This window comes from Saccostrea echinata, unplaced genomic scaffold (assembly GCF_033153115.1).
Source record: "Saccostrea echinata isolate AGI-Se365-2 ecotype Australia unplaced genomic scaffold, CSIRO_AGI_Sech_v1 ptg000009l, whole genome shotgun sequence".
NCBI lineage: Eukaryota > Metazoa > Mollusca > Bivalvia > Ostreida > Ostreidae > Saccostrea > Saccostrea echinata.
The window spans coordinates 49,297,414-49,324,252 of NW_026889758.1; the positions used below are offsets into that span (position 1 = coordinate 49,297,414).

A 26,839-nucleotide genomic window follows, 5' to 3' on the forward strand; every position below is an offset into this window, starting at 1 on the left:
GAATACTGAAAAAACTTCCACACTTATTCTGTCTCATTAAATTTTTATTTCCTAAAATCTATCCTTTTCATGTCAATTCAAAGCACTTAAATAAGAGCATTGCTTCCCTCTAAAACAACATCTTTGATTCCTGGTTCTGACATAATAATGTAACTTTGGTATAAAACTGTAATTTCTGATTATCTGCTTACTGTCTTTGAACAATTTATGACTTCATTTTATCTTTACTTATAGGGGGGTCCAAGAATTAGAACAATTTTCATTGCATTTTTATTTGATTCTATTTTCCTAAATTCATTCTCTGTTATATACAACACCCAAAAAGTATTCGACTGTCTTTATATGAAAATATTTGAACTTCTTCTGAACAATATTTACCAAATCAAATTTATGTCCTTTTGCTTCAAAAATAAAGATGTCAAAGAAAGACTAATTTGAAACTTGAATTCTTTTAGATCTTTGAAATTCAGGTGCCTTTCTGCAATGAACTAATTCTCATATTAGTACATCACTGTATCATAGCAGTCCTCCTGAAACAACCAAAATTACTGTGCTCTGTTATTTCTTGTGATCGTTTAATATTTAATCATTTAGTATTATACACGGGGAAAAAAGAATGCTGTTGTTTGTAGGTATTCACTTTAATCATATGCTTTCTATAACTTAATGTGCATACAAGTCCTTGGGCCAGATTGGTTATCTGGTATTGCTCTTACATAATTCTCTCCATTACACCCAACCAAGATGCATTTCACTATGGAAATCAAGATCTGAGTAATATATATGGACAATTGTGGTGGTACACATTCTAATTTTCATCTCTCTTTTCAAGATTGCAAGATACAAATAAGCTAAGAGGACCTCTACCACTGGTCCAAAGAAGGGACAGGAAGATTTTATTAATTAAAATTCAGCTACTGTAGTTTATGTCTTGTTCTTCCAAAGAGAGATTTAAAGGTTTGCTTTTTTTAAAAAAAATCAGAAATTTTGTATTCCTTTGTGGCCTCATTCTATTGGATGCCATGGTTAGAACTACTTTGATTCTGGAAAACATACACAAAAATGAAAATGGTTGTTCTTTTTGACAAGCTATTCCAGAATATTTCATGTCAAATCAATTCACCTTTAGATCCAACCCTGGCCACACTGCACAAGCTGTGCAAAACAACACTGTAGAGAAAAGGATAATTCAACAAATTATAGTCTTCTCCTGCGGTTTCTTAGGTCTGAGCTAGTAGTAACTTATGAAGAAATATGAACATCATTTATATATTTTCCAACTTTTTGACTGAAGGCACATCCTTCTGTCAAGTTAGGTTTTTGAATAACATATTATAAACTTGATTCTCTATCCAAAAGATGTGACCTGGACAAACTTTGTAATGAACATGCACTTAGAGATATGCTATTCCTTTCAAACCTTAAAAATAAAAAAAAAATAATGTAATCAATCACACCTACCAGAGTTTGTATTTGTTGTTGGACAACCTTCCTTCCTTGGTCCCTCAGCTGGTGTTCTGCCATCTTGACAACATCCAAAGGGATACTCATCACAAGGGCTAGGACAACCTTCTTTATCTGGACCCCTAGCTGCTGTGTAGTTGTCAGAACAACATCCATACAAACTGTTGTAGCATGTGTATGGACAACCAGAGTAATTGGGCCCTGTTGCTGAAATGTTACTGTTAGGACAGCAACCAAATCTAGACAACTTGCAAATTGTTGGACAACCCTCCTTATTAGGGCCTCTTGCAGCTGTATAGTTGTCAGAACAACATCCATACAAACTGTTGTAACATGTGTATGGACAACCTGAGTTATTGGGTCCTGTTGCTGAAATGTTACTATTAGGACAGCAACCAAATCTAGACAACTTGCAAATTGTTGGACAACCCTCCTTATTAGGGCCTCTTGCAGCTGTATAGTTGTCAGAACAACATCCATACAAACTGTTGTAACATGTGTATGGACAACCTGAGTTATTGGGTCCTGTTGCTGAAATGTTACTGTTCGGACAACATCCATACCTTGCTAATTCACAAACCCTAGGACAACCTTCCCCATTAGGGCCTCGTGCAGGAGTTTTGTTATCTGCACAACATCCATAAGTTCTTCTCTCACAGTCAGATACACACCCTTCACCATTTGGACCTTTAGCTTCTGTAAACCCATCAGAACAACATCCAAATATTGAATTTCTACATTTTGATGGACAACCCTCTTGTCTAGGGCCTCTGGCAGGAGTTTTTTGGTCAGAGCAACATCCATATTGAGTTCTTGCACATTCATAAGAACACCCTTCTCTATTTGGACCCCTTGCTGTAGTTCTGCCATCTTCACAACAACCAAACTCAGATCTAGAGCAATCAAACTGACAGCCCTCACCATTAGGACCCCTTGCTATAGTTACATTATCTGCACAACACCCAAACCTATATCTGGAACAGTGAATAGAACAACCCTCTCCATTGGGTCCTCTCGCAGGATTCTGACTCTTTGGACAACAACCAAATCTATATCTTGAGCAATCAAAAGCACAACCCTCTCCATTTGGACCTTGAGCTGTAGTTTGATTATCAGAACAACACCCATATTTTGTCCTTGAACATTCATTGAAGCATCCCTCACCATCTGGACCCCTAGCTACAGTTTTGCCATCCAGGCAACAACCATACTGAGTTGTTGAACAATTAGTTGGACATCCTTCTCTATTTGGACCTCTGGATTCTGTCTGACCATCTGCACAACATCCAAACCTTGAGGTAGTACAAGAACTTGGGCAGCCCTCACCATCTGGACCTCTAGCAGGAGTTATATTATCTGAACAACATCCAAATCTGTATCTGGAACAATCATCAGAGCACCCCTCTCCATTAGGACCTCTGGCTCTTGTTTTATTATCTTGACAGCATCCATATCTAGATTGCAAACACTCTGGTGGACATCCTTCATAATTATATCCCTGAGCCCCATTCACTTGATCTGGACAACATCCATATTTAGACAAAGTACAGTTACTTGGACATCCTTCATTATTTGGACCTCTTGCAGGAGTGACATTATCTGAACAACATCCATATCTGTATCTTGCACAATCTGTAAAACAACCCTCCCTATTTGGACCTTTTGCTTCAGTTCTTCCATCTGAGCAGCATCCATACTGAGACTCAGCACAGTTACTTAAACATCCTTCCCCATTTGGGCCTCTTGCAGGTGTAACTTTATCAAAACAACATCCATAAGGATATCTTGAACATTCAGTATAGCATCCTTCTCCACTGGGTCCTCTTGCTGGAGTCTGATTATCAGGACAACATCCAAATCTTGTTTCTTCACAGGACAAAGAACATCCTTCTGCATTTGGTCCCCTGGCTTCTCTTACTCCATCTGGACAGCATCCAAATCTGCTCCTTAGGCAAGCATTAGGGCAACCTTCCATGTTATATCCCTGTGCTTCAGTCATCTGATCTGGACAACAACCAAACTGAGATACTGTGCAGTTACTGGGACAGCCCTCTTTATTGGGGCCTCTTGCAGGAGTCATATTGTCTGGACAACAACCATACTGGTATCTAGAACAATCAAAATTACAACCCTCCCTATTTGGACCTCTTGCCTTTGTCCTCCCATCTGGACAACATCCATAAGTAGAATTACTACAAGAGTTAGGACAGCCCTCTCCATCTGGACCTCTAGCAGGAGTAATTTTGTCCGAACAACAACCAAATCTGTATCTGGAACAGTCAATAGAACAACCTTCTCCATTGGGTCCTCTAGCTTCAGTTTTACCATCCGGACAACATCCATATCTACCATTTACACATGAGCCAGGACAACCTTCACCATTTGAACCTCTTGCAGGGGTTGATTTATCAGGACAGCATCCATAAGGATACCGTGAGCAGTCAAAAGGACATCCCTCTCCATTAGATCCTCTGGCTTCTGTGCTACCATCTGGACAACATCCATATCTGCTGTTCTGACATTCACTGGGACAACCCTCAAAATTAAACCCTTGAGCTTCTGTGACCCTGTCTGGACAGCAACCATACTGAGATACTGTGCAGTTACTGGGACAACCCTCTTTATTGGGGCCTCTTGCAGGAGTTATATTGTCTGGACAACAACCATACTGGTATCTAGAACAATCGAAATTACAACCCTCCCTATATGGACCTCTTGCCTTTGTCCTCCCATCTGGACAACATCCGTAAGTAGAATTAATGCAAGAGTTAGGGCAGCCCTCTCCATCTGGACCTCTAGCAGGAGTAACTCTGTCCGAACAACAACCAAATCTGTATCTGGAACAGTCAATAGAACAACCTTCTCCACTGGGTCCTCTAGCTTCAGTTCTACCATCCGGACAACATCCATATCTGCTGTTCTGACATTCACTGGGACAACCCTCAAAATTAAACCCTTGAGCCTCTGTGACCCTGTCTGGACAGCAACCATACTGAGACAATGTACAATTACTTGGACAACCCTCAGCATTTGGACCTCTTGCTGGAGTAGCATTATCTGAACAGCATCCATATCTATAGCGAGAACAGTCAGCTAGACAACCTTCTCCATTAGGTCCTCTAGCTTCAGTTCTTTCATCTGGACAACAACCAAATTGAGAGGAAGAGCATTCACTTGGACAGCCCTCTTTGTTTGGACCTCTTGCAGAGGTGATATTGTCAGGACAACAACCAAATTTTCTTCTGGAGCAGTCTGGTATACATCCCTCCCCATTTGTACCTCCTGCCTCCGTCCTTCCATCTGGACAACATCCATATTTGGACTTACTGCATGGGCTAGGACAACCCTCTCCATCTGGACCTCTAGCAGGAGTAATTCTGTCAGGACAACAACCAAATCTGTATCTGGAACAGTCAATAGAACAACCTTCTCCACTGGGTCCTCTAGCTTCAGTTCTACCATCCGGACAACATCCATATACACTGTCTGTACATGAGCCAGGACATCCTTCTCCATTTGGACCTCTTGCTGGAGTTAAATTATCAGAACAGCATCCATATGGATATCTCAAACAATCAGTGGAACATCCTTCATCATTAGGTCCTCTTTTTTCAGTTTTTCCATCTGGACAACACCCATATTTACTGTCAGAACATGAAGTGGGGCATCCCTCACCATCAGGACCTCTAGCTACAGTTACATTATCTGGACAACACCCATATCTATATCTAGAACAGTGAGTAAAACAACCCTCTGCATTGGGTCCTCTAGCAGGATTCTGACTATTGGGACAACATCCATATCTGGATCTTGAACAGTCAAATACACACCCTTCTCCATTTGGACCTTTTGCTGTGGTTCTCTGGTCTGGACAGCAACCATATCTTGTACCCTTGCAAGTACCTTCACATCCCTCTAAATTCAGGCCTCTTGCAGGTGTCCTTCCATCCTGACAACATCCAAACAGCGAATTTCTGCAGTTTTCTAGGGGACCTTCCTAGGAGTAAAGGGAGTTTAAACAGAATGTTTCAGAAACTCTTTAAAATAAAAATAAATTATCAATGACACATTCACTTGGCTTTTAAATTTATTTCCTTTCTTCTATTTACTTAGACTATTTACAAACTTTAGTATAATATATATAGTTATAATATTCCCTCCTTGAACATGATTCTTTAAAGCAAAGTATACAGGGAAACTTTGGCGCCCTTTTTTACTCTCCCCTTTTACCCTCATTGTCAATGAGTGTACTGTAAAAGTGGTTATTTACACTGGTGGTTAAGTACGCGTTTGTGACCATCAAACATTACACGTGGGTGTAATATACGCGGTCGCACGAGTTACCGCGAAAAAATTACGCGGTCATCATTAAAAATATCGAGTTGTTCCCCTTTGAAAAGGTCAAGTAGTTTACAAGCATGGATAAAAAATATATAATTAGAAATAATTACAAACAAACAAAACAAAAAGAATTTATACTGTTGGATTGCTAAATATAACGGCGATCTGCACAGTCAAAAGCGGTGAAGTGTGAACAACTGGTGTACGCTGTATTGTAATTATTTACGCAAGCTCAAACTTCAAAGTGGGATCTACTTACCTGTATCTGCGTGGCTAGTGTTGACAATTAATTCAATAGGTATGTTTGTAGTGACTGTGGGTTTGTGTAACATTTTGGACTAATTATATGAAATTAAGAGGGACGTACATACAAAGGAAATGAAAATGAATATCGATGTTTTGAAGCTTTAATTGCGTGACGTTGCTTTAAAATATTTAATATGAAGATGCATTTTTTTATTGCACAAATAAAAGAAAGAACATTTACGTTTTCATCACTGTTTGTTATGTATTTATCTACTCACATGCGTTCAATACCACTTGTAATATACGACTGGTTCGACCGGTCTAAACAGTATAATTAATGGTTTAGAATGATTCCAGAAGTTTGAAATTTTGTGACCATACGCGAGGGGGTATTTTACACGGTTCTTAGCTTCCCGCGTAAGTAGTGTAAATTTTCCCCACATGTAAATAACCACTTTTACAGTATTCTGTATGGGGCAAATGCAATAAAACAGAGAAAAACAGAGCAAAATCATTTGCAAGTTTGAGGATATTCAGTACTTTTATAAGGTGTAATTCAAAACACCAATGAATGTTATGCTTACAGAGCACTAAAATAACCCGTCTTCAGTACTTTTATAAGGTGTAATTCAGAACATCAATGAATGTTATGCTTACAGGGCACTGCTTGACCATACATGGTCGGGTGGGAGTTGGCATTGTTGTAGGATCACAAGCACTCTCTGCTAGTCTCCTGTTGTCTATACTGATACACATCACCTTGCGAGTTTGTTCTCCCATACCACAAGCTTTGTTACACTGTAGAGAAACATCACACTTACAGATATCAACTTCATAGAAATATTTTCATTTCATTTTGTGATTTCCCTATTTCAAAAAATCTTTCCTTGCATATTTGACTACCATGATCAAAGAAGGCAAACAGGCCTATGAAAATATACTCACCTAAGTCTACTTAAACCACATGTAGGTGAAAACTTAACTAATTTAACTATAATATGCCTGTCTTTTAATTGGAGGAAATTCATTTAAACCAATAGTTCTCTTCTGTGACCAATACCTGACTTATTTTACTTATAAACAAACCATCACCCCATAAATTTCAGAGCATTGCTTCAAGCAACAAACAGTATGTCATATTTTTTATGAATTATAAAATTAATCTTAACTTCATGAGGTATGCTAAAAGTCTTTAAGACATGAAATAATGACTATTGAAAAAAAAACCCAGTCATGTTGTCACTTACAGAGGACCAGTCCATTGCAGTCCAGTATGGACAAGGAACATTTTCATTACAAGACCTTCTGTACTCTGGTTTCTGTCCATACAGCTGAATACACTGTTTATCATCTACAGGTACTGACTGACCCTGGGGATCCCTGGAGACACACTGAACAGACTGTATCTGGTCCCCAATATCACAGGAGGAAGAGCAAGGCCCCCAGGCACCTAGCTTCCATTCCCTACAATTACAGACTTCTGTAAATTAGATAACAATACAAGGGCTAAATGATATTACCATAATTAGTTTTGCACAAAATTTGATAAAGTACAAATAATTTTCCTCGTTACTATTATTCTAGTAATTTGTCATTATATAACAAATTATTCCAGGACCTAATATAAAGACATCAGGATCGCAAGATAACTATAGCCATATATTAATACATTTTTTCAAACCTTTTCTATCTAACCTAAAAAATTCATTCAATTTTACAAAGAGAAAATATGTAAACAAAGAGAGATAAGCAGCCATTTATTGACCTACACAGTTCTTTCATCCCGAGAAGTCGGATCACAGTTGTCACCCTTACATTCCTCTGTGTCAGCAGGGCGATCAGAGTCACAGTTCTCGGGGGCACTTCTCTCCCCTGTCTGTCTGTTAGTACACACCACCAGGCGTTTCCTGATTCCTAAAATATCAATTAAATGCATTTATAAAATTTTTGTTCTCTTTTTTTATAGTAAATGTTTTATCAAACAAAAATCTGTATATAATACTGTAAATCTGCATTGCTTACTTCAAGTGATTCAATAAAATTTGAATAATGGTTACCAATCTATAAATTTACAGGAACAGATCCTTTACAAATAAATGTACATTATGGAAGGTAATCGTAGCTTTTTAGTTGAAATAGAACATCTATATCCACATATGAAACATGTGAAAAGGGAATCTTTTGTAATTCATGTCTTTAATGTTAGGCCTAAATAATCAATTCTTTTCTCATTTATTCTATTCCATTTTGTTATAAATTTAATTGATGGGGGAGGGGGGGTCTATTGTTTCCAATTATCATAATGGGGAACTGAGTTTCTGTGAACTCTGTGCAAGGTCGACAGAGGCAATCCATGCCTTCTTGAATTTCAGGCACAGGTTGAATATAAGAGCTTGGAAGAGTTATCAGTCTGAGCTATTACATGAACTTCTTCTTTCCTCTCCATATCCCAATCCCAGTCATTGAAGGAGAAAAAGGATCAAATTATGTAAACCAATTATTATTCGCGACAACTTTTATTCATGATTCTTCAGTTCAGAAACCCTCCGCGACTACTTATTTTTGTGACCGAAGCAACATTCTACATAAATACACTGGTGAATAATTGGTTCGTGACGAGAAAAATAACTTGTGGATATTTCTCTCTCACCAATAAAAGTTATTTTACAGTAGCCGCTAGTTTTTCTTTGGAAAGTTCTACAATTATCTTGGACGTCATATCGCTTACAAGTACCAAAGAGAAATGGAGATTGAAAAAAATAATTCATGTAGTCAAGGTTTGATTATCTGTTCTCAATTATTTTTTGAAATATAATTACCAATCAATATTACAGTGATTTGATTTTTCTTGACCAGAGTGTATACAAAGTGACTATTCAGGTGGTACATAAAAGTGGTTGACGCTTGACCAGGTAATTGTTTTCAAAACATGCAAACTCATATTGTCAGGTTGCATTAAGGTAGCTGACCTGTCAATGAAATCAGTAGCTATTGTTTTTTCAAAGATTGACAGGCAGTACATTATTGATCTTAAATAGTTAGATTTGGAGGGCATTAATGTAAAATTGAGTGTTTGAGTATATCATACCATCTCCACATTTGGTGGAGCATTGTGTCCATCCACCAAAATTCCAAGAAAAACTGGACTCTCCGATACGGCCTGATCTTAGTTCAGCCTGTCCCTGCTGCAAGTTTTGTGCATTATTAATGGGCAAAATTCTGGGTTCAAATCGAGGCTCTCTTCCAGACAGAGGGATGTATAACTCATACCACACCCCTGGATTCCTTTCTTCTTTAGCCATCATCTAAAGCAAAAGGATCAACTTTAGAAAAAGAGAATTGTCGGCAATACTTTAAACCTGAATTTCTATATTTCTATAAAAAATCTGATAAACTACACACAGAAAACTAAGTTCTACCATCTTTAGCATTTTAGTGACATTTTCACTGTTTTAAATAAAAACATTTTCTTCTGTTTAGAATTTGCAATTTATTTATCAAATTTTCATTTATTGATCATTAAAGTTCCTTCCACTACAGGGCTTGTTTCCTATCAAAAAAAGGTGCAAAAATAAATCTGTATAATTATTCTTAATCAAGTAACCAAATCAATGAAGAGTTTGTCCAAGCTACACAATCTTACATAGATCTGTATGCTGCCTTTAGTCGGGCCTTGTCCTGTTAATTTCTTCAAGAGGTTCTGGCCTGATCCTTCCAGTGTATACAATAAACTGGTTCCTCCAATGTTGACGAGAACTGGTTTGCCATCATGATGTTGCCCATTTAATATAAATGTTTCATCACTACTTTTCAAAACTGAAATATTTTGATTCTTCATTCAAGAAAATCTGATTTGTATGGGTATAATATTGACAGAAATATGCTGTTAAGCTAACAATTTAAAATATTTATTCTAAATTCCGTCTGTATTTTTAAACCTCACCTAAATAATTTGGACTAAATTTCATCTCCTTTATCAAAATTGATGTTGATCCTTTTGGTAAAGTGATGACTTCATTGTAACCTACAAAATAAAACATTGTTTACAGCTATTAAACTGTGCTCTTTTAATAAATGATGTCAAGAAAATTCTAGACTGACTAAATTTCTCAATGGTTTCTTTCACACCTAATTAGATTTAAATAAAATATTTGATGTGAAACTTGTTTAATCTCACATGCACTGGGACACAAATTTAATGTCAAAATAGGCAGGTGTCAGATTGCACAGTGTAAAAAAAAACATCGAAAACAGCAAAATGGGAACGAAATTTTTCAGAATTCACAGTAAAATAGATGTACAGGTGTCAGATTAGAGAGATTTTACTGTACTACTTTTGATATTAAAACAGACATAAACTACACTTTACACACATGTAAAATACACACTTTTTATAAAAAATTTACTTGTATCATTGTGTAGAGTTAAACACAGTAGTTGTACCTGAGTAAAGCTGAGGAATAGTGAATGATCCTCGGATGAGTTTACATGAATTTCCATCACCTTTACACACACCACATACATCCCTTCTCGCTCGAGATCCCAGTACATTATCACAACCAGCTTGCTACAGACAGAGATACGCACAGAATTATACATAAACTGATCAACTAGCCCTTAATTATTTTGATTTTATTCTCAACTAGATTTAGCCTCAATACTGGACTTAACAGTGTACAATCTGCACTTGTTGTAATTGTATTAACATTTGACAAATTCTGCATTTATTGATTATATGACTGAATTCAGAAATTGAAACTCCATTTACACTCAATAATCATTTTAAAGAACAACAGGATCTATCCACACTTTCTGACAAACTCGATACACACTGGTTAGATATATTGTCATTCTAACAAGTCCACTTGGCTTATGTGTGCTTAACATACTTGATAACCTTGATCCACACTGGTTATGAGTGGATAACATACCTACTAAAGTATATACAATCCATACAGGTTATGAGTCACATCTGATAAGCATCAGTCTAATTGGTTCTGAGTGGTTACTTTACCCGACAAGCTTCTTTCTCATTGGTTCTGAGTGGTTACTTTACCCGACAAGCTTCTATCTCATTGGTTCTGAGTGGTTACTTTACCTGACAAGCTTCTTTCTCATTGGTTCTGAGTAGATACTTTACCCGACAAGCTTCTATCTCATTGGTTCTGAGTGGTTACTTTACCCGACAAGCTTCTATCTCATTGGTTCTGAGTGGTTACTTTACCCGACAAGCTTCTATCTCATTGGTTCTGAGTGGTTACTTTACCTGACAAGCTTCTATCTCATTGGTTCTGAGTGGTTACTTTATCTGACAAGTTTCTATCTCATTGGTTCTGAGTGGTTACTTTACCTGACAAGCTTCTATCTCATTGATTCTGAGTGGTTACTTTACCGGACAAGCTTCTATCTCATTGGTTCTGAGTGGATACTTATCTGACAAGCTTCCATCTCATTGGTTCTGAGTGGATAATTTACCTGACAAGCTCCATCTACACACTGATCATCTGACAGACTGTCACATCTAGTGCCATCTATCACTTTATCACTCCACTCATGGTACACACTGGTATTGACTGCTGAACAGAGTAAACTGCATCTCTTCTCTCCTACAATGAAAAAGTTTAAAGCAATACAACTAGAGAGCATTCAGAAATCACATTTTTCCATGTACTGTCTGCAAATCAGAAATGTAAATGCTTGTTCATAGTTTTCTTTTTAACTATGCTGTTGTGTGACCTTGATAAGTGCAACATTTGCAGAATTGAAATATTTTTGCACAGGTACACATACTTAATATGAAATTCATTCACAACTTGAGAGAGTTTGCAGACTGAAAAACAATCATTGCTTAAAGAAAAATCTGGCTTCTTCCAAATTTCTACAATTTTTTTTATAAATGTTTCACTTGTTATCATAAAAGACACCACAGAATTTGACACATTTGTTTCATATTTGAATATTTTACTAGAAAAAGACATTAATGGCAACCTAACAATAAAACTTTAAGATAAACGTGATGATTTCAACTTTTCTATCACCAATTTCCCTTATTTATGTAGCAACCATTATCACCTGCATATGGAGTTTATGTCTTCTAGCTGATTCCATACACAAGAGCATGCTCTATTTAGAACAATTTCTGAAATGAGGCAAGCTATTGACACATAAGATGATGATTCAAGGATTTCAACAGTCTTGCTTAAAGTCAACATTTCACAATTAATTAATTAATTAAGTTGAATGTTGACTGACATTTTTCATACAAATTTTAAGCCATTTTTTTTCACGTTGAATTGTCTACAGATATTTCTGTTTGTTTGATTAAGACAATGAGCACATGGCGGGTGTGACTGGTCAACAGGGGATGCTTACTCCTCCATGGCACCTGATCCCAGCTCTGTTGTTTCTAGAGGTTATTTGCTCTGCTTCCAATTTGTATTTTTCCAATGGACTTTTGAGCTTGATAGATATTCATTATCTTCATATTTCATTAAAATAATTTTTTACCAATAATATTTTTACAAGAAATTTTATAAATTGCAGCTTACTTTTTAATATTTCTTGTATGAAAATTGTCAAGTCACTAACTGAAAGGGTTATTATACAACTGCAGTCCAAATTAAGAATTATTTTCTTACAAGTCAACTGAAGAGCAGAATAGCTGACTTTAAGAAATCCTATTCATTCATCAGACCAACAACTCAATCATCAAAGTCCCAGGTGTTATCAGACAGAAATTCAGTATCTCTTCTTAGCGCTACAGGTCATAACCTTTGACCCTGTCACTCAAAAATTAATCTAAAGTCAGAACATCTCAGGTGCAAATATGGTCCAAGGTATTTAAAGTAATCCAAAAAGACATATCTAAGTGAAGGCCCCTTAAGATTATCAATCTTTGCAAAAATATTTATATTTGGAAGATTAAGTACTATGCATTCAAGTACCCTCTCAGCTGATTTCCATTCAATAAAATGAAATTGACAATATTTCTGAAGAGAAAAATACTCAAATCTCCTTCAAATCTCAGCAAGTTCTAATGAAATCAAACAGAAGGGGGAAAAATTTAAAAAGAAAAATAAAGTCATACTATTTTGACCTTGTTACTCGGTCCTGAATAAAACAAATGGATTAGATCAAATATCAACAAGTCTTTCAAGTCCTCTTGAAAACTTAAATAAGAGGATAACTTTTTAATATAAATGTCAAAGTTTAACAAAGTTTCATGAAATCTTTATACTCTAAATTGCTTGTGCAAGTGTTTTAACAGGACAGTGACTTCATCAGAGGCAGATAAGAAAGTTTGGTCTTTTGTTTGGCAAACATCATTTCATCTAAAAATCTTTTTCTGTTACTAGCAATTAGCATTATTTGTGCCCAGAATGCCAAAATTTTATTCATGTTTGTGTGTGTATGTGTGTTGTATGGAGGGTGTGTGTGTGGGGGGGGGGGGGGGAGCTAGGATACAGATTGGTATCAACTTTCTAGAAGTAAAGAAGTTCTTCAAACATAGTTTGAAACCTCTTTCTCACCATCATAGTAAGGTTTCCACTTGTACTCTTTGCCCAGAAAAGGTACATTATCAAAATCCTGACACTGTACTGCTCTGAAGTCCATACTGTCCTCATTGCAATCCTAATAAAATGAAATTCTTAACATATTAAATATCAAAGCTTTCAAAAAATTCTTATTTATGCTTCAAAATGCTTCATTGCTTATATGTTAAATGACTTAATCATAAGGTTCAGGGAATACAAATGAAAATGATTCCATCACAAATCTTGCTTTTATTGCATGAAGTGCATGCACATCTGTTTACAGGTTTACAGGACTACATTATAACAGGACTTTAGAGAATGTCCTTATAATGGATACCTGATCGTTATGAATTCATATACAAATTACAGTACATTATATCTTGATGTCCCTGAAGGTTTGTTATAATTGTGTTTTACTATATCTATTTTGTACATACAAAAAATGTTAAAATGCTGAGTAGGACCAGATGAAATCTTACCTGTGTATTACAGGATTTGTATTCAAATTCCTGTCTAGCACTACCACAACTTTGTTTTCTTCCTGATCTTGACCTATTTATTAAACAAAAACAAATTATGTAACAAGGCATTAATCAAAATATTAAGCGACAGCTTGAAAATCAGTTCATTGGTCTTGGGAAAAAATCACAATTTTACTTACCCTATAAAATTATTTTTTGTGCTTTATATTCATCTAGCTACTGTATAATTTTTTAACAGTTTTATAGAACTTGTTTTAAGCTCAGTTACTATATATTATGTAAATAACTTTTGATGCCCCCGTAATCGAAGATTCAAGTGTATATAGTTTTTGCCCTGTCTGTCCGTCTGTCTAGCTGTCTGTTTGTCCGCAAAAACTTTAACATTGCCCATAACTTTTGATTGTTTGGAGCTATGACTTTCATATTTCACATGTGTATACCTTGTGACAATGCCTTTCTTTGGGTACAATCATATTTGACCTTTGACCTTGACCTTGGAGTTTGACTCACTTAAACCAACTTCAACCTTGGCCGTAACTCTTGAACCATTTGATGCTACAGCTTTCAAATTTCACACGTGTAATCCTTGTGACAAGACCTTCCTTTGGATATCAAAAACTTTGACCTTTTGACCTTGGAGTTTGACCTACTTTTGAAAAAATTGGCCATAACTTTTAACCGGTTGGACCTAGGGCATTCATATTTCACATGCCTATTTCTTGTGACAAGACCTTCCTTTAGACACCAACAACTTTGACCCTTTTGACCTTGACCTAGGAGTTTGACCTACTTTTGGAAAACTTTAACCTTGACCATAACTTCTGAACAATTGGTGCTACGGCTTTCATACTTAACATATATAATCCATGTAACAAGGCCTTCATTAGGGTACCAACAACTTTGACCCTGACCTTGATGTTTGACTTACTTTTGAAAAACTTTAACCTTGGCCATAACTTTTGAACCATTTGATGCTACAGCTTTCAAATTTCACACGTGTAATCCTTGTGACAAGACCTTCCTTTGGATATCAAAAACTTTGACCTTTTGACCTTGGAGTTTAACCTACTTTTGAAAAACTTTAACCTTGGCCATAACTTTTGAATGGTTGGTGCTAGGGATTTCATATATCACATGTGTATTTCTTGTGAGGCCTTTCCTTGGGCACCATTAATTTTGACCATTTGACCTTGATGTTTGACTTACTTTTGAAAAACTTTAACCTTGGCCATAACTTTTGAACGGTTGGTGCTAGGGCTTTCATACTTCACATATGTAATCCTTGCGGCAGGACTTTTCTTTGGATACCAACAATTTTGACCTTGACCTTAGAGTTTGACCTACTTTTGAAAAACTTTAACCTTGGCCATAACTTTTGAATGGTTGGTGCTAGGGATTTCATATATCACATGTGTATTTCTTGTGAGGCCTTTCCTTGGGCACCATTAATTTTGACCATTTGACCTTGATGTTTGACTTACTTTTGAAAAACTTCAACCTTCTCCATATCTATTCAATGGTTGCTGCTGGGGCTTTCATATTTCACAGGTATATTCCTCAAGACAATACCTTACTTTGGGTACCAACATATTTGATATGCATTGGAAAGTTTAACCTTCACTATAAGTTGCCATACGGGAGCATCAGTGCTTCACAAACACATCTTGTTTTTTTAATGGCATTCACCTATTTAGTTATTAAAATAGGTTATAAAGATATCATTGTGTCTCAGTATATGGAGGGGTATGATATCTCAAGTTAAGTTGTAACTTCATTATCTCAAACACTGATATGTCGAATACCAAGGATATGTCAAAGTTAGATCCTGACACTTTACATACATATATGCATGATATTAAAAATTGTAACATTGTTTTTTTTTAGTGCTGACATTAAGAATCACCAAGTTGCAAATACAGTCAAACTCACAAGGAAAATTGTCTAATCCAGATGCTGTGTATTCTGAAATCTTGCCTAATACAATGTAAACTTCAAGTCCCTTTCAATTAATTCAATTGTTTAAAATGCTGTCTAATCCGAAATGTGGTCCAAATCTGTCCAAATTCTTTGGAACCCCATGTGTAAGGATTAGACAAGTTTCACTGTATAAAGAAGTCCCACAGACTTTGAATTTTTGCTTGCTTATTACCAAACTTCTTTATATTCGTAAAGGAACAGAGCGAAAAGTCTCCTAAGGGATTTAAAAAGTTTCACAATCTTTATAATTGAGATTTCCATATAAGTGATTTCTTTATAACCAAGCTATGAAAAGTTATGATGACAAAGCAAGAACCAGGCCTATATACTTCAGGATAAAATAAGCCACTTGTCAAGTTTTGCAATGCATCTTTGCACTTCAATACTACTTTTCTGAACTTGCGATTATGCCTTTCCACTTTAAAATATCCAATTTATTTTTAGTTTTCATTTTCTTTTATTTTCCCTAAAATATTGAAATCCAAAAATTTTCACTCTTCTTATGTCTTACACTCCCCAATTGTGGGTCATCAAATTTGTGTAAACTTAGATTGCATTTAATAATTTACTGAATTCAGTTGAACTTCGGTATCTCGAACACTGATATCTCGAATACCACGGATATGTCGAAGTGATCTGGAAGTCCCGACCACTTATTCTTTGAGTATTTTACCCTTGATATCTCAATTCATCGAATATCTCAAAGTTTTTTCTTGGTCCCATCAAGTTCAAGATAACGAGGTTTCACTGTAATGTTCTTTAAATTTTTTTGAAAATAATTGGTTACTTAGACCATCGAATATCTCAAAGTTTTTTCTTGGTCCCATCAAGTTCAAGATAACGAGGTTTCACTGTAATGTTCTTTAAATTTTTTTGAAAATAATTGGTTACTTAGACCATCGAATATCTCAAAGTTTTTTCTTGGTCCCATCAAGTTCAAGATAACGAGGTTTCACTGTAATGTTCTTTAAATTTTTTTGAAAATAATTGGTTACTTAGACCATAAACATAGCAAAGTTTAAAACTAAAGTTCTAATTCCCCTAAAGTGCATTTGGCCAGCAGTAAAGAAACTAAACAACACCTAAATATACCGGTAACAGTATTAATTCACACAGATAATAATTTTAATTTGTACAAGTCCAAATACAATATAAAGTTAGTTCGTGAGCATGAAATGATAAAATGTGAAAACAAATTGATATGTAATTGACTTATTTCATAAATTTTATAATAGCATAATGGTTGTGTAGGCAATTTAATTCATACATTCACACGCCTTCACTCCCTATATAAAATCAGCATATATAGGTATTTTGCAGTATTTTATACCATCAGTAAATTACTTTCCTATTTAATAAATGAATTTCATAGATATTCTACAACAGAATGTCATCTACAGGTGAAAGTTAACTAATTATATGCATGTATACTAAGGAGTACACCTGATTTTCACTTAGGCTTAATCTTTTCCATTCAGCTAGGGATCTAAGAGCTGTTTTCATCCCCCAAGTCTCATACCTGCATACAAATCATTTGCGGACTGACCATGCACCAGTATGTAATAAAATTACACACATAAATAATGCAAGTTGATGTATGGGGGAAAAAAAACTATCTTTCGCTATGGCTACTTAACTACCTTTGATATACACAGCTCCTTTGACGAGATTGTACCCCTCCACCACAGGTTCGAGAACAGGGGCCAAAACTCCCCCAGTCATCCCACACGTTTTCTGCATGTCCCTATTTAAAAGAAATGAAAATGATCAGTGTTTAAACTATACACATAGTCAATTTTGACCCCTCCATCCATCTTAAATTTCACAATTCATCTTCCTCCTTCATGCATGGGCAGATTTAAAATTGCACTATACAGTAAAACTTGTTTAGACCGAACATGGATATTGTGAAGTTTTTGCAGTCCTCTGCATTCCTAGTACATTGTAAAATTTTATGGATATAACGAACTCAGATATATAAACGAATTCATGGTTATGGCAAACTGATTTTATGTCCCCTAGAAGTTTGAAATAATGAAAATTAACATCTTTTCTTTTATAACGAATTTCAAAGATCTAAATTTTTAAATATTGAACTTACATTAATTTTTTAAGTATTTATATTTGAAACTCAATTCATCCAAAATTTTTTGAACCCCAAGGTAAATTCTGTATTTTATCCTTCCCTTCATACATTTGGTGGTCATACTTGAAGGAAAAAAATCTAAATTGTGAATTTGCTATGCATATCTTTACGAATTTTTTATACAGATATAACAAATTACAGATATAGCGAAGTAAATTATCAGGTCCCTAGAACTTCACTTTAACTGAGTTTTACTGTAATTTAATTCTTGAGCTCACAACTCTTTTGTAATAAACAAAGGTAGTCAAAGATTACAAAGCTCACCTCTATAGATAAGGAAAAGTCTCATACAAAATTAATGTTCAGAAAGACCCTAAATTACATGTTAGTTGATCATTAAAGACCTTTCATTAAACAACTAAAATTGCAATATCACATGCAACTTCTCAAGCAAGGGTATTAGCATGCATCTCTAGATGCATCATCCATGCAAGTTCAGTGAAGGCATGACATATACATGTAGTTACTTGGGAATGGACCCATTCCCCAAACTTTAATATGGCCACTTTTGAAGAAAATATACATGTAGATCAGTTGCAACATCTGAAACAAATCTAGAAGTGCAGCATCCCTAGATGTATCATTTATTCAAGTTTGGTCTAGGTAAGGATTTCAACTTTCAACTATTCAGTCTGGTCACCAGATTCTAGTGAATATATAGGACATAAATAAGTATCTGAAGCAAGTCTGTTGCTCTGCATCCATACTCCATAGATGCAACAAGATAGAAAAGTTTTTCATGACCAGACAATCACTCATCTAGAAAATGTAGGTCAGATGCAGCATCTGAAGCAGGTCTGACAGTGTACATCCCTAACTTCAGCATCCATGCAAGTTTGGACCAATTAAGACAAAAGTAACTTGGGAATTGACGTGCTCCAAATACATTAACCTGGCCACTTCTCCAAAAATAATAGGTCATATGCAGCATCCAAAGCAAGTCTTGAAGTGTGCATTCCTAAATACATCATCAAAGCATGTTTGGTCAGGACTGGGCTTATATTACTTGGGAATGGACTTGTTTCAACTTTTTAATGTAGTCTTTAATATCTGGAAGATATAAGTCAAGCCCATTATCCAAAGCATGGTTGGTGGTATCCATTCCTACATGCATCATCCATGCAAGGATGGTCCAATTAGAGCTTATAGTTACTATAGGCAATGAATCTGCTCCCAAAACTTAACACCTGGGACACCAATGACAGCCTAGGGTAGCTTTAACTCATCTCCACTTTGTAAAAGTAAGCTTAAAAGGCTTGAATAAATAATATGGTGGGAGTAAAATTACATGTACACAATATTTCAAAGACTTTGATCTGTTCTTATGACTAGTGCCTTGTGTAGGTGTTAATTGGGTTCTGATAAGTCAAATCATCTACGCTACATGGAATATTAATTTAATGAGATCAAATGCAGATATCCTTGAAAATCTGAATAATTATAATATAAAATTGAAGCTATTATCAACTTACGTCACACTTAAAATTAAACTTAATTTTGTGATGAAATGGAACAATGCATTAAACTATATAATGGCTTGCGTATGATTATTTGATGTCTTTATCAGATCATTTACCGGTAGTTTATGTGTCTGTAATTTCAACATAATTGTCAACAAATAATCTTAGATGCATTTGTTTATGATATGAGAATTGAGAAAAATCGAATTTTTTTTCATACTTCATGAGTAACGTATTTCATCAATAATGTAAGCCTACATGTAGGTGAATAAAATTTCATGGATTATTTTATATATTTCAAGTCAAAGGTAAAGGAATAGATACGGTTATTGCAGAAACACTAAGGCCAACAAAAAAGAATGATTTGATTGATGTACTCTAACCAACCCGTCAAAATTGCCCATACCCGATTTTTTTTTAAATACTTTCATTTTTTTTGGCAGAAAAATACAGATTGTCCTATCTTTCTTTTTTACCTACTCACCTTGAAAAATGTTAAACAAATTTTTTTTTTAAGATGGCCTGATTTTCCTTTCAACTTCTAGCTTACACTCTGACTACATTTACAAAGAAGGAGGAATTTCCAATACTAAGTACACTTGATCAAGAACTTAACACCCCCTCATAATCTATATATTTTATATTTATTCCACTATAGCTGACACTGGTGATGAATGTCAGACCACCTCAATCCTCAAGACAGATGTCTTTAACACTTCTGTCACACTACCACAGTTAATTACTATACAACAGAGGGTGTCTTATTGATTCCTTCACTCACTTATTGATAATACCATTAAAATCTCAAAGTTCATATACAAATATATCATTTTAAGAATTTAGAATTATCTATATTAAAACAAACTCCTCCCTTTTCATATTAATAATTCTTCATTATTTCATTACAAATTTTCTTAACTGCTAATATAAAGTGCCCCTTATTTTCCTTGGATAATGTAAGCCATTCTCATGAGTAATGTTTTCTCCACAACAATTCAATAACGTTTTGTTGCAGGTACAACAGAATTGTATATTCAACCCCCATGTACAATCAACAAATACCAGTGAGTATGTAATTTTTAAACAAGAAACAAGAGGCCCAAGGGCCTTAACAGTCAAATGAGTATAATACAACAATTTTGAGGATCCATAGAGTATAAAATGAAATGAAAGGTGAAGCTTTGTTGCCCAAAAGCAAGAAAAATAGGGTGATCAGGATCAACAAAATAATTAGTCTAGACTTCATTAACAGTTCATAAATTAGGTTCTAATCTGTTCCCCATTTATCACTATCACCATACAGTATACTAGCAAACTACCAGTGCTTCTCTATTATTTTAATTCCTTGTTGAATTCTCTTACATAGGCCTCTCTTGGTCTTTGATGAACATTTAGTAAGACAAGTTATTTTTGTCTCATTTTTATTTATTACTTACAAGTCCACCTGATCATTAAAACTACAAAAATACTTTTTGTATTATACAATAAAAATTCTTGCATAATTCTCTTATTCTATTAACCTTTCAAGTACATTATTTACAGTGATTAATTATCAAAAGTAAATGGCAAAGGGGAATAACCCCTCTCAGTAAAATACAAATTAATAGAGCCCTGGCCAGGACCACAACTCTTGACCAAATGGTCCAGATGTTCAAAAATCTGGTAAAAATACCCTTCCTTATCAAAACTTTTACTCTTTTTGCCTCTGATATGCCCAACTGCACAGAAAATTTTTAAAGAAATAATGCATTTTTACTATAGATTCACTATATTATCAATAGAGTTCCCCCTCCCCACCGAGAAACACCAGAGCCTCTCACCCAGGGACCAGAAGTTTGCTCATCATAAGTAATCACTTTGTTTATCTGCTTACTAAGGAGCAGACAGGATTATTTAATAGAATTACTGCATTTTCACTATATTATCAATACTATATTACACCAGCACATCTGACCCAGGGGTCATGCAATTCACTACTCTGGAAGAAGCATTCTTGCTCATCATAACTATATACTTAGCTTCTTTGCTTTTTAACCAGAAGCAGAAAAGAATATTTTCAAAGAAATTTTGCTTTTTCACTATATAATCAATAGACACCCCCCCCCCCCCCTTTTCACCAGAACCCTTTACCCTGGGACCATGAAATTCACAATTTTGGAAGAGGCATCCTTGCTTATCATAACAAGGTACTTAGTTTGTTTAAATAATACCCTGGAGCAGAGAAGAAGATTTTTAAAACATTAATGCATTTTCACTGTATAATAAATAGAGCCTCGCCCTAACATCAGAACCCCTGATCCAGGGGCCATGAAATTGACAATTTTGGTAGAGTCACTCTTGCTTATCATAACTATGTATTTAATTTGTTTAAATAATACCCAGGAGTAGAGAAGAAGATTTTCAAAGAAATAATGCTCTTTCACTATATGATCTATATAGCCCCTCCCTAGCACCAGAGCCCCAACCCTGGGGCTATGAATTTCACAATTTTGGTAGAGTCACTCTTGCTCATCATAACTATGTATTTAATTTGTTTCAATAATACCGAGGAGTAGAGAAGAAGATTTTCAAAGAAATAATGCACTTTCACTATATGATCTATATAGCCCCACCCTAGCACCAGAACTCCTGATCCTGGGGTCATGAATTTCACAATTTTGGTAGAGGGCTCAATACTTATTACAGTCATGTCAACAGTTTGACTGCTTGATGTCCCGGAGTAAAGAAGAAGATTTTTAAAGATTGCATTAATTTTGGTGGTTTTAGCCTCACTCCTCAGGCCCCAGGGGGGCAGGGAGCATGAAATTCACAAATTTTGTTCCCCTTCACACATAGATGCCATATGCTAAAATTGACTGAAATTGGTTCAGCGGTTTCAGAGAAGAAGCTGAAAATGTTCAAATGTTAACACACGACGCACGACGGATGACGACGGACGAAAACAGATAGCAATAGGTCACCTGAGTGACTCAGGTGACCTAAAAAAAACATATACATGTACATGTACTTGATAAATTACCTCTCCAAAAGTGAACACACCAGTATTAATTACCATTTTAGTTTAGGATTAGAAATCTATAACTGTACATTATTTAAAGAAACTGCATTAGTTTGAATCAATTCAACTTTTCAAATTTTTGCCAGTAAAACATAACTGAAACTTTCCTTTTTACACATAGATTTCTTAACACAGAAGTTATATTTATGCAGCTGTATAGGTGCTTTAAGGAAAGGGAATTTCATCAATGTCTCCTTTATAGTTTTTCCTAATCTGAAGATTGTCAGGATTCTTATGTACAAGAAGGAAGAAAATCTACCTGAAAATTTGTTCTAAGATGTTAAAAAAATGAACTTTCCTATAGAAATACATGTATAACCAAATAAAGCATTTGGGAAAAAAATTTAAATTCCTCTTCTCCTGTTAATTTAACATTTTTTGGTTGTCTCACTAAAAACATTAAATGTATAATTACTTTTGCTACACATGCCGGAGAACATAGTATGACTGAAGTTTGACAAATGATTTTATGTAATATTACGGATAAAAAGTCACAATCAAGTTGTCTTCCATATACTTATTTTTTAATAAGGGCAGATAGTTATTTGGTAATGGACTAACTCCTTATGGAAGTTGTCTTGATTTCCATAGATTATCTGAGTGTGACAAATAAATTGTGTACTACATCATCATGTTACTGATGGCAAACATTGGAAGTCATGAATAATTATGGATCCCTTAATTTCCGAAGTAGTGGTCATTTTCACAATGTTAAATCCCTGCAGACTTTGAATTTGCCTGCTGTGTCAATAAATTGGTTGAACAATAGGGTTCCTTTCAAAGCAGAAAGTTAAGGGGGAAAATGATGTATTGAAGGAATCTAGTTTGAAAGCCCAGTGGCCCTTTTCACAAAAAAAATCTTGCAACTAAGATAAAATTGGAAAACACTGTATTTTCTTCATTTATCAATATTTTTATTTTTCTCTGAAAGATTATTCATAATATACATGTATTCTAATGCTATAACCATAAGAAATCTGATTTTTTTTCACTCACCATAGTCTCTTGGAGATATTCTGTGAAAAGGTCCACATGCAGGTTTGATTTAAAATTAAATACAAGTTAAAATTCACAGTTTGCATTCAAGTATTCTTAACATTATATAAGACATTATATTAGACCAAGATAAAGTAACTGAATACTTTATTTGCATTTGTTTTCAATTTATTTTAATTTGCACAGACAGACAGATGGATGGACAAGGTGATTCCTATGTAACCCCCCCCAAACATCGTTTGCGGGGGGGGGGGGTATAATTAATGCATTATGTTTACCTCTTTATTTTTTTTTTGTATGCAATAAGTATAAACCATGCTGTTAATGACTATTTGGTTGTCACACGTGTGTGTCATGCGAGGTAAGGTAAATATTACCGAGAGTCGCGAAATATGCAGGGTGATTCGGAATACCCTAAATGACTGTAATTTCTTTTTTTTTTATTTTCATGCAATAAAATTTTCTCAAGTCCAAAAAATATTTCTCATAAGTATATAGCAGCTGTATAGAGGGTCCTGTTTCAAAAAAGTGTTAGCCCCCCCCCCCCCCCCCCCCCGTTACCATACAAGTACATGACTACATGAGCATACCGATTCAGTTACACGGGTTGCGTGAATGTCTCATTTTGACAAGGAACATTACATGATTTCTCACAGTACATTTTTTTTACCTCAGAACTCTGGGATTTCTCAAATTGCTCTATGCTCTATGATCTATCTCAATTTATTTCGCGGTTTATGTCAACTGGACACACTAGTTGAGAACTAATATTCGAAATTGGAAATGACCTAAAAAAAATTCCGGTGCGGTATATAGAATAAAAACCTAATAAAGAAGTCTTTTTTCTTCTACTTTTTCAGATATAAGCATTTCTAAGTGGTAATCACATAACATTTTAGGTAATTATTATGAACGTCCTAGAAAATTTGAAACTTATAGGTTTTTTTTTCCTTCGGTGGGGCGCGGAGGAGGGGCAAGTAGAAAAATCTTTAAAGTAACAAGCCAAAAATAGATAGGTCATTCAACAATCCAACACTGGAATCCTTTACTGAATACTACTATGCTAATTTTGCATTAATACATCGAACAAAACAGAAAAAAAATTTTAAAAAGGAAAATAACCACAAATGGGAAAAAATACAGTGTATTTCAAGTTCTTCGAAAATAGTTAGATTTTGGCGTAATGAAAATAAATTTTAAAAATACCTTAAAATCAAAAATAAATATATATATACTTTTTAAAATGGATAAGTTAATAAATAAATAAATAAATAAATAAATAAATTAGAAGCAAAGATTACTTACCAAACCGAAATGCAAACATATTGCTAACGCTAGACACTTTCGAAATAAACTGACTGTTGTCATGTTTTGTTGTGAATGTTCTTCTCTTTCTTTTTATAACAGAATCATTCTCTCCTCGGCTGGTGCGAACTCTTTTTCGTTCATTCAAAATTTCAAAATTGTCTGGGACTTTCCAAGAGCGCCACTGTTGTGGGACTTCACCTGAGTGAATTGAAAACAAAATAACCCAAATTTAACTGGACATTATCAAATTAGAGATCTGCTCTTACATCTTAATAGAAACATTGGACAATTGACGAGATCCTATCGGAGTACCGCGGATAATTGAGTTTAATTCTAATACAGGGGTTTTTATTTGGATAATTCATATTATTACAAGGTTTTGGGATTTGATTCAGCCAAACGGACATTTTTGCTCGAGAACAAAGCATCATATGCTAAAAATGTCTTTGGATTTCACTTTGACCGATAATGATATTACTGGTCAAGCGGAAGAAAATTTAATAATGAACACTGGAATATGGACAGCCTGCTCAATTAATTGATTATTCCTGTTCAAATTTTTGTGAGCGTAAATCAGATGAGAATGTAGAGAAGCGAGAGTTTTCGGAAGCTGCGGGAGAGTGTCTACGGCTAAGTCCGTACCTATTAAGGGGTCCTATTAACTGCGTTGTCATTTTTTTAATGATTAACTTATCCAGTTTAATTTGAGCGAACACCCAACGTACCCATCATTTTAAATGAATAGGTTTTCAGGTTCAGCACTTCTCTCTCTCTCTCTGGTTTAATTTAAGTTATAAAAAAGTTTATATTTTTTTGTTTCAAACGTTTAATTAAGCTAGTCTACTAGCTCTACCTAATGGTCATTCATTTCCCTTCCAATAACAAATCTCGGATCCGCTGATGAATCTGCATTTTCTTAACAGGAAACTAAATTCACTCTTCTTAGATATTTACATTTCCCTCATAAATAAATATTATACAACATGACACCACTTTGGCAATATCAACGATATTTAAAACAAACATTACGTGTATTTTGAAATAACTTGTATAGTGTTCAAACATAACCATATTTGACAGCGGAAAGCTCTTTGCAGTTAAATTGAATAATACCAAATCTTTTCAACACACTGCCTTTCCAATAAAAAAACTATTATTTGGAACTTTGTTTATATTATTATTATTTTTATAATCATCATTATTATTTACAATACCAAAGTTTTGACATCATCATTATTCACGATACCAAAGTTTTGACAGTACTGGTACACAAGGGTGTTGGTAGAAATGTACCTTGTCATAGGAAACCTATAACAGGTCTACGAACTCTGCCATGTATTCCATTCACAGATACATGTAGGTACATGACCCCGAAATATGCAAAAGGCATGTTCCTCTAGAGATCGATGGCATTTGGATGAATTAAAAATTTAAACAGTATGCGGATTAGCTTTTCTATATGAAATCGGCGCCTTATGGTAATTTGTATGTAAAGAGTGTCAACGAATGATATAGAAATTCAAATACACTCAAATGTGTATTTAAATACATGTAAATAAACAAACGGGAATCATTTTACTTCATCTCAGAAGACAATTTTCAAGATGGACTTTTTTGACGTATACATGTATTATTTTTGTCCTTTCCCCGTATGGCAGTCCTAGCTTTTGCTACTATAGAGATCTTTTGTTTCCCAAATTTAAATCCACTTGCTCCTGTAATAATAGTTCCAATTTACAGACTAGTTTAACAAAGATATAAGTATATTTGCAGAAGGGGGGGGGGTCAATACAAGAGAACAGGTACTTGGGTCAGGCACCCCTCCT

General features: G+C 34.9%; 2 protein-coding genes across 6 annotated transcripts in view; both read right to left on the reverse strand.

Moving 5' to 3' along the window:
• LOC133182999 (papilin-like) overlaps positions 1–7,509 on the reverse strand; it is a 71,479-nt gene extending 63,970 nt beyond the window's left edge. For 4 of the 5 annotated variants that reach the window (XM_061317909.1, XM_061317906.1, XM_061317908.1 and 1 more), the window contains exon 1: positions 1,462–3,535. In XM_061317909.1, coding sequence (XP_061173893.1) covers positions 1,462–3,463 — 2,002 coding nt within the window. In that variant the 5' untranslated portion in view covers positions 3,464–3,535. Of the gene's footprint in view, positions 1–1,461; positions 4,096–4,257; positions 5,462–6,708; positions 6,850–7,298 lie in introns of those variants that run through there. The other variant, XM_061317910.1, reaches the window with a different exon arrangement.
• A 307-nt stretch (positions 7,510–7,816) lies between these two features.
• Positions 7,817–19,293, reverse strand: LOC133182826 (papilin-like). The gene is made up of 10 exons (XM_061317671.1): positions 19,198–19,293; positions 17,686–17,789; positions 14,066–14,138; positions 13,581–13,683; positions 11,527–11,657; positions 10,495–10,618; positions 9,995–10,075; positions 9,695–9,867; positions 9,140–9,356; positions 7,817–7,965 (listed from the first exon to the last, which is right to left on the reverse strand). The coding sequence occupies exons 1-10, from the start codon at positions 19,291–19,293 to the stop codon at positions 7,817–7,819; spliced, it is 1,251 nt and encodes a 416-aa protein (XP_061173655.1).
• Positions 19,294–26,839: the final 7,546 nt, after the last annotated feature.

Excerpts from the sequence above, each read along its gene's own strand:
- LOC133182826 (XM_061317671.1), bottom strand. The coding sequence starts at position 19,293 with ATGGATACCACCAACCATGCTTTGGATAATGGGCTTGACTTATATCTT. Across the intron at positions 17,790-19,197 it reads TGAAACAAGTCCATTCCCAA|GGACATGCAGAAAACGTGTG; the intron begins GTAATATAAGCC and ends TCTTTTAAATAG. Across the intron at positions 13,684-14,065 it reads ACAAATCCTGTAATACACAG|GATTGCAATGAGGACAGTAT; the intron begins GTAAGATTTCAT and ends TCATTTTATTAG.